The 12,210-nt window shown below is 38.3% G+C and overlaps 1 protein-coding gene across 1 annotated transcript; it reads right to left on the bottom strand.

The window, feature by feature from the left end:
* Positions 1 to 490: 490 nt before the first annotated feature.
* On the bottom strand, positions 491 to 11,949 carry LOC137635345 (uncharacterized; the record flags this gene model as incomplete). Its single annotated transcript, XM_068367810.1, has 5 exons — positions 491 to 660; positions 10,350 to 10,470; positions 10,727 to 10,963; positions 11,395 to 11,606; positions 11,730 to 11,949. Coding segments are annotated over 5 exons (960 nt in total), but the record flags the coding sequence as incomplete, so codon positions are not given.
* Between the last annotated feature and the right edge of the window lie 261 nt (positions 11,950 to 12,210).

The raw sequence follows: 12,210 nt of genomic DNA, 5'->3' as shown, positions 1-12,210 counted from the left end.
GAGTAGCCTATTTTGAATTTCAATATTTGGTCAAGTTTCTTTGTCAATAGACATGGCTTTGAATTTAATTGCACCTTGGGAATTTGAAGACTTAGTCTATTTCCAAATTGTAGTCGTAAGTATCCTGTTTTTAATTTCAATCGATTTGGACAAGTTTTTTTGTCAATAGACATGGCTTTGAATCTAATTGCACCTTAGGAATTTTAAGACTAAGTCTATTTCCAAATTGCTGTTTCGAGTATCCTGTCTTTAATTTCAATCTATTTAGTCAAGTTTCTTTGTCAATAGACATGGCTTTGAATTTAATTGCACCTTGGGAATTTGAAGACTTAGTCTATTTCCAAATTGCTGTCTCGAGTATCCTGTTTTTAATTTCAATTTATTTGGTAAAGTTTCTTTGTCAATAGACATTGCTTTGAATTTAATTGCACCTTGGGAATTAAGACTTAGTCTATTTCCAAATTACAGTCTCGAGTATCCTTTTTGAATTTCAATCTATTTGGACAAGTTTGTCAATAGACATGGCTTTGAATTTAATTGCAACGTGGGAATTTGAAGACTCTGTTTCCAAATTGCAGTATCTCGAGTATCCTGTTTTGAATTTCAATCTATTTGGACAAGTTTCTTTGTCAATAGACATGGCTTTGAATTTAATTGCACCTTGGGAATTTGAAGACTTAGTCTATTTCCAAATTGCTGTCTCGAGTATCCTGTCTTTAATTTCAATCTATTTAGTCAAGTTTCTTTGTCAATAGACATGGCTTTGAATTTAATTGCACCTTGGGAATTTGAAGACTTAGTCTATTTCCAAATTGCAGTCTCGAGTAGCCTGTTTTGAATTTCAATCTATTTGGTCAAGTTTCTTTGTCAATAGACATGGCTTTGAATTTAATTGCACCTTGGGAATTTGAAGACTTAGTCTGTTTCCAAATTGCAGTCTGGAGTATCCTGTTTTGAATTTCAATCTATTTGGTCAAGTTTCTTTGTCAATAGACATGGCTTTGAATTTAATTGCACCTTGGGAATTTGAAGACTTAGTCTATTTCCAAATTGTAGCCTTGAGTATCTTGTTTTGAATTTCAATCTATTTGGAAAGTTTTTTGTCAATAGACGGCTTTGAATTTAATTGCACCTTGGGAATTTAAAGACTCTTTCCAAATTGCAGTCTCGAGTATCTTGTTTTGAATTTCAATCTATTTGGAAAGTTTTTGTCAATAGACATGGCTTTGAATTTAATTGCACCTTGGGAATTTAAAGACTTAGTCTATTTCTAAATTGCAGTCTCGAGTATCCTGTTTGAATTTCAATCTATTTGGACAAGTTTTTGTCAATAGACATGGCTTTGAATTTAATTGCACCTTGGGAATTTGAAGACTCAGTCTATTTCCAAATTGCAAGTCTCGAGTATCCTGTTTGAATTTCAATCTATTTGGACAAGTTTCTTTCAATAGACATGGGTTTGAATTTAATTGCACCTTGGGAATTTGAAGACTTGTCTATTTCCAAATTGCAGTCTCGAGTATCCTGTTTTGAATTTCAATCTATTTGGAAAAGTTTTTGTCAATAGACATGGCTTTGAATTTAATTGCACCTTGGGAATTTAAAGACTTAGTCTATTTCCAAATTGCAGTCTCGAGTATCTTGTTTTGAATTTCAATCTATTTGGAAAAGTTTTTGTCAATAGACATGGCTTTGAATTTAATTGCACCTTGGGAATTTAAAGACTCAGTCTATTTCCTAAATTGCAGTCTCGAGTATCCTGTTTTGAATTTCAATCTATTTGGAAGTTTCTTTGTCAATAGACATGGCTTTGAATTTAATTGCACCTTGGGAATTTAAGACTTGTCTATATCCAAATTGCAGTCTCGAGTATCCTGTTTGAATTTCAATCTATTTGGAAAAGTTTTTTTGTCAATAGACATGGCATTGAATTTAATTGCACCTTGGGAATTGGAAGAGTCTATTTCCAAATTGCAGTCTCGAGTATCCTGTTTGAATTTCAATCTATTTGGAAAGTTTGTCAATAGACATGGCTTTGAATTTAATTGCACCTTGGGAATTTGAAGACTGTTTATTTCCAAATTGCAGTCTCGAGTATTTTGTTTTGAATTTCAATCTATTTGGAAAGTTTTTGTCAATAAGACATGGCTTTGAATTTAATTGCACCTTGGGAATTTGGAAGACTAGTCTATTTCCAAATTGCAGTCTGAGTATCTTTGTTTTGAATTTCAATCTATTTGGAAAAGTTTTTGTCAATAGACATGGCTTTGAATTTAATTGCACCTTGGGAATTAAGACTAAGTCTATTTCCAAATTGCTGTCTATTTCCAAATTGCTGTCTCGAGTATCCTGTCTTTGAATTTCAATCTATTTGGTCAAGTTTCTTGTCAATAGACATGGCTTTGAATTTAATTGCACCTTGGGAATTTGAAGACTGTTCTATTTCCAAATTGCAGTCTCGAGTATCCTCTTTTGAATTTCAATCTATTTGGACAAGTTTCTTTGTCAATAGACATGGCTTTGAATTTAATTGCACCTTGGAAATTTGAAGACTAGTCTATTTCCAAATTGCAGTCTGAGTATCCTGTTTTGAATTTCAATCTATTTGGAAAAGTTTTTGTCAATAGACATGGCTTTGAATTTAATTGCACCTTGGGAATTGGAAGACTATTTCCAAATTGCAGTCTCGAGTATTTGTTTTGAATTTCAATCTATTTGGAAAAATTTCTTTGTCAATAGACATGGCTTTAAAATCAATTGCACCTTGGGAATTGGAAGACTTTGTCTATTTCCAAATTGCAGTCTCAAGTATCTTGTTTTGAATTTCAATCTATTTGGACAAGTTTCTTTGTAAATAGACATGACTTTTGAATTCAAATTGCACCTTGAAAATTTGAGGATTTGTCTATTGACAATTTGCAGTCAGGATAATGTCTTGAATTTCAATCTACCTGGACACGTTTCATTGTCAAGACAAGGTGTTGAATTCAATTGCACCTTGGGAATTGAAGACTTCTATTTCCAAATTGCTTAGTCACGAGTATCCTTTTTTGAATTTTCATCTATTTGGATGGACATGTTTCTTTGTCAATAGACATGTTGTTGAATTTAATTGTACCTTGGGAATTGAAGACTTGTCTATTGCCTGTTTTCATTGTCATGAGTATCCTGTCTTGAATTTCAATCTATTAGGACATAATTCTTTGTCAAGATTTGGCCTGGCATTTAATTGCACCTTGGGAATTTAGACGTGCATTTCCAATATGCCAAATCATGAGTATCATGTGTGGTTTCATTTTAATTAATTATTTTGATGCCTAATTACGAACTTGCTGAGAATCTTTCTAGTTTGGTAAGGTTGTTCGTCGATTTATTTAGTCTTGGGTCTGTTGAGTATTATTTTTAACTGCTAGTACTATATGCTTGAAACTTCTTACTCAAGGTTGCTTATGATTGCTTATAATTGTCTTGTGATGTTAGTTTCTTTCATCAGATAAGTGACAAAAGTAGTACAGTAAATAGTAAAGCTGTGATACATAAATCGCATAATGATAAAGTAATGGCCTTTGCTTATAAAAATAGGCTATGTTCATGGGAAATTCATTGCCAAAATCACTGTAATTGAAAATATTTCATGACATTTTAAGAACTATTGCAACTCTCTATTTTAATTTACATAGGTCTCATGTAGCCCGGTTTTCCTAATAATTCCTTTCTATGGAGATTGTCCAACCTTGACTAAGTACTCAAATAATTTTATTGTCTTAATAGAACTTGAATCATTTGAATAAATTTCCACTTTTTGAATTTCATAAGGTTTAACTTTCTCTTCATATCTAATCCTTCAAGTGTCTAGAATCTTGTATTTTGAATCTAATAAAAGTTAGGTCTAATAATCCTGATACGTATGCAAACTCTCGTCCTTTACCTAGGATATGTTTACAGCAAAGTTGGAGTACATGGCCGTAAAGAATTGTGTAAATAATCCAGACGGTAGTTACCAGTCGTCAGTTCGCTGACAAATCACTTTGATTTCAACCAGCACTGTAGATTTACAGTTTTTCACTGGCTGGAGGCTTTGGCCAATTTACATGCTTTTCCAGTTTTTCAAAGATACTAGATTTTGTTCCCTGTATGACGCCATGGCATCTCAGGGATAATATCCTTGAGTTGGAGACTTGATTAATGCTATTATGTTTCCATTAACACATTCGGAGGGCCAAATATGAACGCATGATTCTCACCTTTATTTACTTCCCTGAAGTAGAAGGCACAGACTCCTTACCGAAGCAATATTTCATTCTTTTACACACTCAAGCAACAGACATAGCAAGTGCAATATTAAACATACTTTTCCTCACTTATTGGAAGTAGATTGGTTTGCTTACCGATCACCAGATTTGGTTTTTAAGTGACTTAACGGAACATAAGAACTCTCATTTGAGGTATGCTTAAGACAAGCTCTCTCAATACATTCAGCATGCTTTCAAGGTGAACAGTACTCAAACCTGACTGCACGCAGTCATAAATGCTCAAAGTACTCGCTGAGCATTGAACAGCATGCACAGGTGAATGTAGGACTCTTACCAGAGTGCTTGCTCTTGCCTGAAGCAGCTTATTTTCCCCCTCGCAGTCCCTTGCCAGAGTACTGTATGCTAGTTCGTTTGAAGCATGTTCATGTCTCAAACTTACTGCCATGGCTACTCTCACCTGAATGCTTTCATCTGGTGAAGGACCTTGCTAGACCCCTAGTGTGCATTTGGCCATTTAGGGCTCTAGAATAGGTAATTCATTCCACCGCACAGTTGCATACATCGCAAACCTAAGAGCGCGATGGCGTGTTCTCTTTAAAAACTTTAGTGCCTGTGAGAGCTAAAGATAGGCATTTATGCGTAGCCTACATGTACAGTCATTTATGCCTGGAGGTCCATCTAGTAGACCTCTGGAGTAGTACTCTTCTACTAACCATCCTCACCTTTGTTCCTGTTATGAACCAAGCTCAGTATTTTCTCGCTGACAAATTCTCCAATAAGATTTGAATATAAATCACATTAGTCTCTATAATTGAAGTGCTTCCAGCAGGGATAGTCTTCAGTAAATAAATAGGAATAGAACTGTGTATATCATAGGAATAAACAAATTCCTTTCAGATCCCTAGCGTATCTAACCAGCAGGACAGGGTTATTGGAAGATATGTAGTATCTTACTAATCCCTGTGTTTCCCTCATAAGATGCACTCCTAGAAAATATTGGGTACACTAGTTAAGGATTCCAAAGTTTTCCAGAGAAGGCTCAGTCTCCAGACTCTTGTTTATTGGGAAATACAATTTACTTGAGAATTGTAATATTTCACTCTAATATTGATGCAGAATTAAGAGGGGACATTTAACGGGGACAATGAAGAAAAATATCAGGCATGCTAGTTTGAAGCACTCGCCTTCCCAGATTAAAGAAACTCATTAGGACGCAACTCCTTTCTAGGACAGTGGTAACATGTTCGCTTAGCGTTCGTATGGAAGCAGATCAATCCCAACCCGTGACACAGTTTAAACATTTTCTTTGCTCACATTGTTTTATTGAAAGCTGTGTGGAGGCAATTTTTGTACCACCACTTGACCGTACATTAAATTCTATCTTAGGAATGTAGTTAGTCAGCTACTGACTATAAAACCAAAGAAATTGGGGTCATTTCCCTTCTATTTTCCTTTTGAAAAAGTACTGTACAGTTGTCTTTGAAGACTTGATTGGTAAGAGTTCCATATGTCAAAACTACCTTCTTTCTCTTCAAGTGGAAGAAAAAGGGTTAGCTAGTCCTCCACCAATGATCCTCTTTGGTTCTGTTTCGGTCTTGCTCTCTATGGCGAGCAAACTTCGTAAATTACACCCCGATGCAAGCAGCTTTTGAACATTTGCCTCTCTTGCTAGGTATCGCTTACCTATTTGATGATTGCTCACTCTTACAATAGTTCCACCTCTAGTTCACACTCTTAATTAGAGCTATATTAGATATACTAGCAGGAGTTTACACATTATTAAGAGCAACAAAAATAATACAAAAATAAACCAGAGCAGTTACTCAGCTTTGTACTGCATAATTAAGAAGAATGCATTTACTAACCCAGGGCTCTAGCAGACCTATTGATTGCAGTAGGGCATATGACTCGGGGGCAATTGTATACTCCTTTGCTTTGGCATGTAGCTCTTTGCCAGTCGACCGGAAGCCTCTACCATGTTGCTCCCGATAATGCATTTCCTCAGCACAACCCTAAGATGGATGCTGAGCAGTGAAGTTAACGTTAAGGGGTCAGTACTTGGATTAGTGACATACTGGAAACACCAGAAGCATTTTGATAAATGCATGAGATAATTGTATCGCATAAAGCATTACATGCCCATTTGAACAAGGATGGCATGAAAAATTCTGGTTTCACAATTTCTGCCTTTTACACTAGTGGCGGCATTACTCTTACAATATGATATGTGGCAGGATGCCTGTATCCAGATAGTGGGGGTGGTGTCATGCGTTGGAACTTTGGACTGTGAACAAGTTCCGATCCGGATTCCTCCTCCCTATTCACCAGCTGCTTCTCAAATTCACCACCATCGGCCTATGGCCAGGTATTGTCAAAGAACTTTAACCTCCAGGCAGAGGTTTAGGTCATGCAGTAGAAGGGCACTCTCCAGAGCTCACTCATGTACCTCAGTCTGCTCAAACATATTCACCTGATTTCACCTGCATTTCCACTGTCTGCATTTTTTATAAGGGACAGCATTAATGCTCATGAGCAATATTAGCCAAGTTTCAATCTCCTCCAGGAGGCTAACAAAGGCTCCCTTAGTTAGGGCACGGAAGGCCATTTGTAGACCTAGACAAGAATGAGTTTTGATAAACTTAGTCTTAAAGGCAAGTCACAAACAGTCGGCAGGCAATAAGGAAGTTTGGTCATCATGATGGCAATTGATCTGAAGGTGGCTTATTGCCAGATCCCAATCTCACTTTGCTTCAGAGCAGGGATATGCTAATAGCATTCATTTAAGCTATCTGACAATTTCAATCGGGACAATCATCTTTCTCAATCATGATCTGGGATAGTGATGAAGCAGTCATATTAGTGCCCAAACAAAGATGAAGTGTTTCCCACCTTGAGATGAACAAGTTTGCTTAGAGAGGTAGCGTTTCTCCTTCAACAGCCCCATCTGCAACACAGATTTAGCAGAAGGGGGCTGAAAGATCTATCCTCCCTGGAAAATCTTGCTCCGAACAGTAATCTCAGCCCTTCCATGGGTATCTGGAGATTACCATACAGCAACCCTCCTTGGGCTGCAATCCAATAGCACAGCCTGTCTAAATTGGCAATGATGCCATTCTGGATAAACCTATTGAAGGTTGTTCCTCCTGCTAAAGTGCACCAGATCTTTGGTAGTTCAAGGGCACATCAAAAGAGACTGGGCAAGTGACCACACCACTTGCAACACCTGTAGTCGGTAGAAGGATCGATAGTACATTGATTTGATCTCGGTGTGGAGATTAAGTAGTTCTTAATCAATTTTATCTTCTTTTGGCAAGTGACTTGGTATAAGTATTGGCACCACTATAGACAGAAATACCACTGGGAGTCAGTCCTGCTCTTTGCAGTCAGCACATGGTAAAGATCCAAGAATGTAGTGCTAGTTCCTTAACAGCTACAGTACAGCAATCCAAGCAAAAGGACATGGGGGAAAGGACAAGCTAAGCTGACGGAGGCAGATTGAAAGTCTAGAACGATCTTTGCCTTATCTGATAGCATAGAAAACCCTGATTTTGATGGGCTCTGAGAATAAATTGGCTTGCAACCTTACTATTCGGAAACTTAAGATGTTATGCTCATTAGTACCAGATCTGGAAGCAATGTTGAGGGTTTCCAACATCCTTGATGGTTTCAACATAATTTCTCTCTGATCTGCTGCAGTAGTAGTCAAGACTCACCTTCTACACTGTTCCACTCTAATAGTGTCGAGAGGGCCCCAGGTAAATTTTTATCTTTGCCTTCTACACCTCCAGATAGAAAAAATAGCTGTTTTACCACCTTGATGGGTGTCAGGATGCCAGAGAACTTAAAATCATTCATTCATTCATTACCACCTTGGTCAGACATTCCATTAACCCCACTACTAGAAATTCCACAACTGTGGTTTCCGTTCAGTCATTAGTTAATTATCCAGCATTAATTCTCAGGGGACAGTAATTTCGCTTTAAGTCACGCTAGAAAGTTCTGGATACTTCTTGGGATCCTTGACTTCAGAAGACCAAACTAAGTAGGCAAACTTCTATGGTTATAGAGGGATCTTTCCTCTCGGAGACTCTTGGTTACACCTACAGAGAGAGAGGCTCTTCCTGAATTGGCAATGAACACATTACTCAGCCTTAAAGTCAGGTGTTTTGGCTGGAGGGAATTTATTTTACTTTTTTGGCGGAGCTCTTCATACTCCAACAGGAATGACTGGATTCTGGAGGTAATTCGCCATACTTGCACAGTATAGTGTCTGGTGGTTCCCTAGATATGGTTTGGGCTTGCCTCCTACAGAAACCTTCCCCAAGGGAGTTTTCTTGATTTAGTTCAGACATGCAAGGTAATGAGCATCATAGATTCTCCATCAGTACTGATCATGTTGATCGCTGATCACGTCGATCGCTGATCACGTCGATCGCTGATCACGTCGATCGCTGATCACGTCGATCGCTGATCACGTCGATCGCTGATCACGTCGATCGCTGATCACGTCGATCGCTGATCACGTCGATCGCTGATCACGTCGATCGCTGATCACGTCGATCGCTGATCACGTCGATCGCTGATCACGTCGATCGCTGGGGAGGGGTCTTGAACCCTCTGCTTTGTTCTTGAGGTTTTAGCTGAAATCAGATTCATTCTCAATACCAGGATCCTTTCTGTGATTGAGCCAAAGAAATGTAACAGGTAGCTTGACCACTATATTAAATGTACACACAGCTAGACCTTGCTCTCGGCTTCTCTTCTTCATCAGGAGAACAATGAAGAAAGAAGAGATTTTGTACAGTTTTCTCCTGTCAAAAGGAATTTTGCAACTATACCCCCTTGCCCTTCTCCCTTCCTACTCTGTGAAGAGTTCCCAGAAATCTCATGAGGCCAGGGTAGTAACTACGACAATGACGTTTTATAAGAATCTGTCGTAGGTGCTCCGGGCAAACACACGAAAAAAATCAAACCATGTTTACTGCTTATTCCTTGAAAATTGACCCACAGATCCCTAGGCACTTAGTTCGAGAACCTATAATAGCTGCACAGTAGGCAGTATTGCTGCCTTGGCTCCTTTGCACAGGATGTAAGTAATGTATTGAGGATGGAGATCCTTTTGCTTTCATATTTCCTGTTAATGGACACAGCAGAAACCCTATCAGTTGGAATCAGTAGACAAAGACAAACCCCACATTCCTGATAGAATTTTTATAACATGGTATGGAAGTATCGTTCCACAAACTTCTTACAAGGGGGAGTGTGATATACATATGCAAACAAATATAGTATGGCAAAGGTAGGCAGATTAGTTACCTAATGCTGCCTAAGTGACTACAGTAATTCTGCTTCCTAGCCTTGATTGCATGGGCTGTGGACCGCTGGTATTATTAAACCACTGGAACACAAGATGTAAGGATTCCTGACTCTTGTCAGCTATACAACATCCATAGATGGGTATCATATTTGGATTTCCAGTCAGCTTGGATTAAGGACTTTCGCGCACTTCAGTCTATGTAAAGTATGACAAATGACGTTTGAAAGTAATTTGAATTTTTCCTAACCCAACAATTCTAAGGCCTTCACATAATTTCCTTCCATCCCAGCTGCAATCTTAAGTGGTTTGTCAGGGATTCAGTGGTGGGGGTGGTGTTTCATCGCTGTCGACAGGTAACTAACAGTTGAACTGTTTACCTTGTTATAAATTTTAATGGCTTTGTACTCCAGCGTCATTGTAAATCTCTCCTGTGTAAAGGACTCTGGCTTATATAGTTGGGAAAAATATGGCTTTGTCCTTCTTTAGATGAGTTTACTATTAGCATTATTAGTTATACTTTTGACTATGCTATATCCTTTAGTATATATAATTCTAGATATACAAAGAGCATACTATACCATAATATTTTCGTTTATTACGTGATATAACTTAATATGATAGTATTGCAAAAATCATTAAGTAGATTTAGATTAAGAAGTTTGGATCACTTGGTATATTCAAGGAAATTTCTGCATCTTTCATTTTTACTTGCTCTTATTTTTTTCTGGCGCTCTCGCTGGCTCTCGCGCTCTTTTGCTGGCTCTCGCTCTTTCTCTCACTTTCGCTCTTTCTTTTCCTTTCGCTCTTTATTTCCCTCTCGCTCTTTCTTTCTTTCTTTCTCTTTCTCTTTCGCTCTTTCTTTCTCTTTTGCTTTCTTTCTTTCTTTCTCTTTCGCTTTCTTTCTTTCTCTTTCGCTTTCTTTCTTTCTCTTTCGCTTTCTTTCTTTCTTTTCACTTTCTTTCTTTCTCTTTCACTTTCTTTCTTTCTTTTTCACTTTCTTTCTTTCTCTTTCGCTTTCTCTTTCGCTTTCTCTTTCCTTTCGCTTTCTTTCTCTTTCTTGCTCTTTTCTTTCTCTTTCACTTTCTTCTTTCTCTTTCACTTTCTCTCGCTTTCTCTTTCTCTTTTGCTTTCTCTCGCTTTCTTCTTTCTCTTTTGCTTTCTCTCGCTTTCTTCTTTCTCTTTTGCTTTCTCTCGCTTTCTTCTTTCTCTTTTGCTTTCTCTCGCTTTCTTCTTTCTCTTTCGCCTTCTCTCTCGCTCTCTTTCTCTTTGCCTTCTCTCTCGCTCTCTTCTTTCTCTTTCGCCTTCTCTCTCGCTCTCTTCTTTCTTTCGCTTTCTCTCTCGCTCTCTTCTTTCTCTTTCGCTTTCTCTCTCGCTCTCTTCTTTCTCTTTCGCTTTCTCTCTCGCTCTCTTCTTTCTCTTTCGCTTTCTCTCTCGCTCTCTTCTTTCTCTTTCGCTTTCTCTCTCGCTCTCTTCTTTCTCTTTCGCTTTCTCTCTCGCTCTCTTCTTTCTCTTTCGCTTTCTCTCTCGCTCTCTTCTTTCTCTTTCGCTTTCTCTCTCGCTCTCTTCTTTCTCTTTCGCTTTCTCTCTCGCTCTCTTCTTTCTCTTTCGCTTTCTCTCTCGCTCTCTTCTTTCTCTTTCGCTTTCTCTCTCGCTCTCTTCTTTCTCTTTCGCTTTCTCTCTCGCTCTCTTCTTTCTCTTTCGCTCTTGCTCTTTCTCTTTCGCTCTTGCTCTTTCTTTCTTTCTTTCCCTTTCGCTTTCTCTCTCGCTCTCTTCTTTCTCTTTCACTTTCTCTCTCGCTCTCTTCTTTCTCTTTCACTTTCTCTCTCGCTCTCTTCTTTCTCTTTCGCTTTCTCTCTCGCTCTCTTCTTTCTCTTTCGCTTTCTCTCTCGCTCTCTTCTTTCTCTTTCGCTCTTGCTCTTTCTCTTTCGCTCTTGCTCTTTCTTTCTTTCTTTCCCTTTCGCTTTCTCTCTCGCTCTTTCTTTCTTTTTCGCTCTTGCTCTTTCTCTTTCGCTCTTGCTCTTTCTTTCTTTCTTTCTCTTTCGCTTTCTCTTTTTCTTTCTTTCTCTTTCTTTCGCTTTCTCTCTCGCTCTTTTTCTTTTTCTTTTGCTTTCTCGCTCTTTCTTTCTTTCTCTCGCTTTTTTTCTTTCTTTCTCTCTCGCTCTTTTTATCTTTCTTTCTCTCGCTCTTTTTTTCTTTCTCTCTCGCTCTTTCTCGCTCTTTCTTTCTCTCGCTCTTTCTCGCTCTTTCTTCTTTTGCTTTCTCTCTCGCTCTTTCTTTCTTTCTCTTTCGCTTTCTTGCTCTTTCTTTCTTTCTCTTTTGCTTTCTCTCTTTCTCTTTCTCTCGCTCTTTTTTTCTCTTTCTCTTTCTCTCTCGCTCTTTTTTTCTTTCTTTCTCTCGCTCTTTTTTTCTTTCTTTCTCTCGCTCTTTTTTTCTTTCTTTCTCTCGCTCTTTTTTCTTTCTTTCTCTCGCTCTTTTTTTCTTACTTTCTCTCTCGCTCTTTCTCGCTCTTTCTTTCTCTCGCTCTTTCTCGCTCTTTCTTTCGCTTTTTCTCTCTCACTTTCTCTCTATCTGGCTCTCACTTTCTCTCTATCTGGCTCTCACTCTGGCTCTCTATCTGGCTCTCTGGCTTTCTCTCTATCT

Source organism: Palaemon carinicauda, unplaced genomic scaffold, assembly GCF_036898095.1.
Source record: "Palaemon carinicauda isolate YSFRI2023 unplaced genomic scaffold, ASM3689809v2 scaffold115, whole genome shotgun sequence".
NCBI lineage: Eukaryota > Metazoa > Arthropoda > Malacostraca > Decapoda > Palaemonidae > Palaemon > Palaemon carinicauda.
This window is presented reverse-complemented; position numbering and strand designations above follow the sequence as displayed.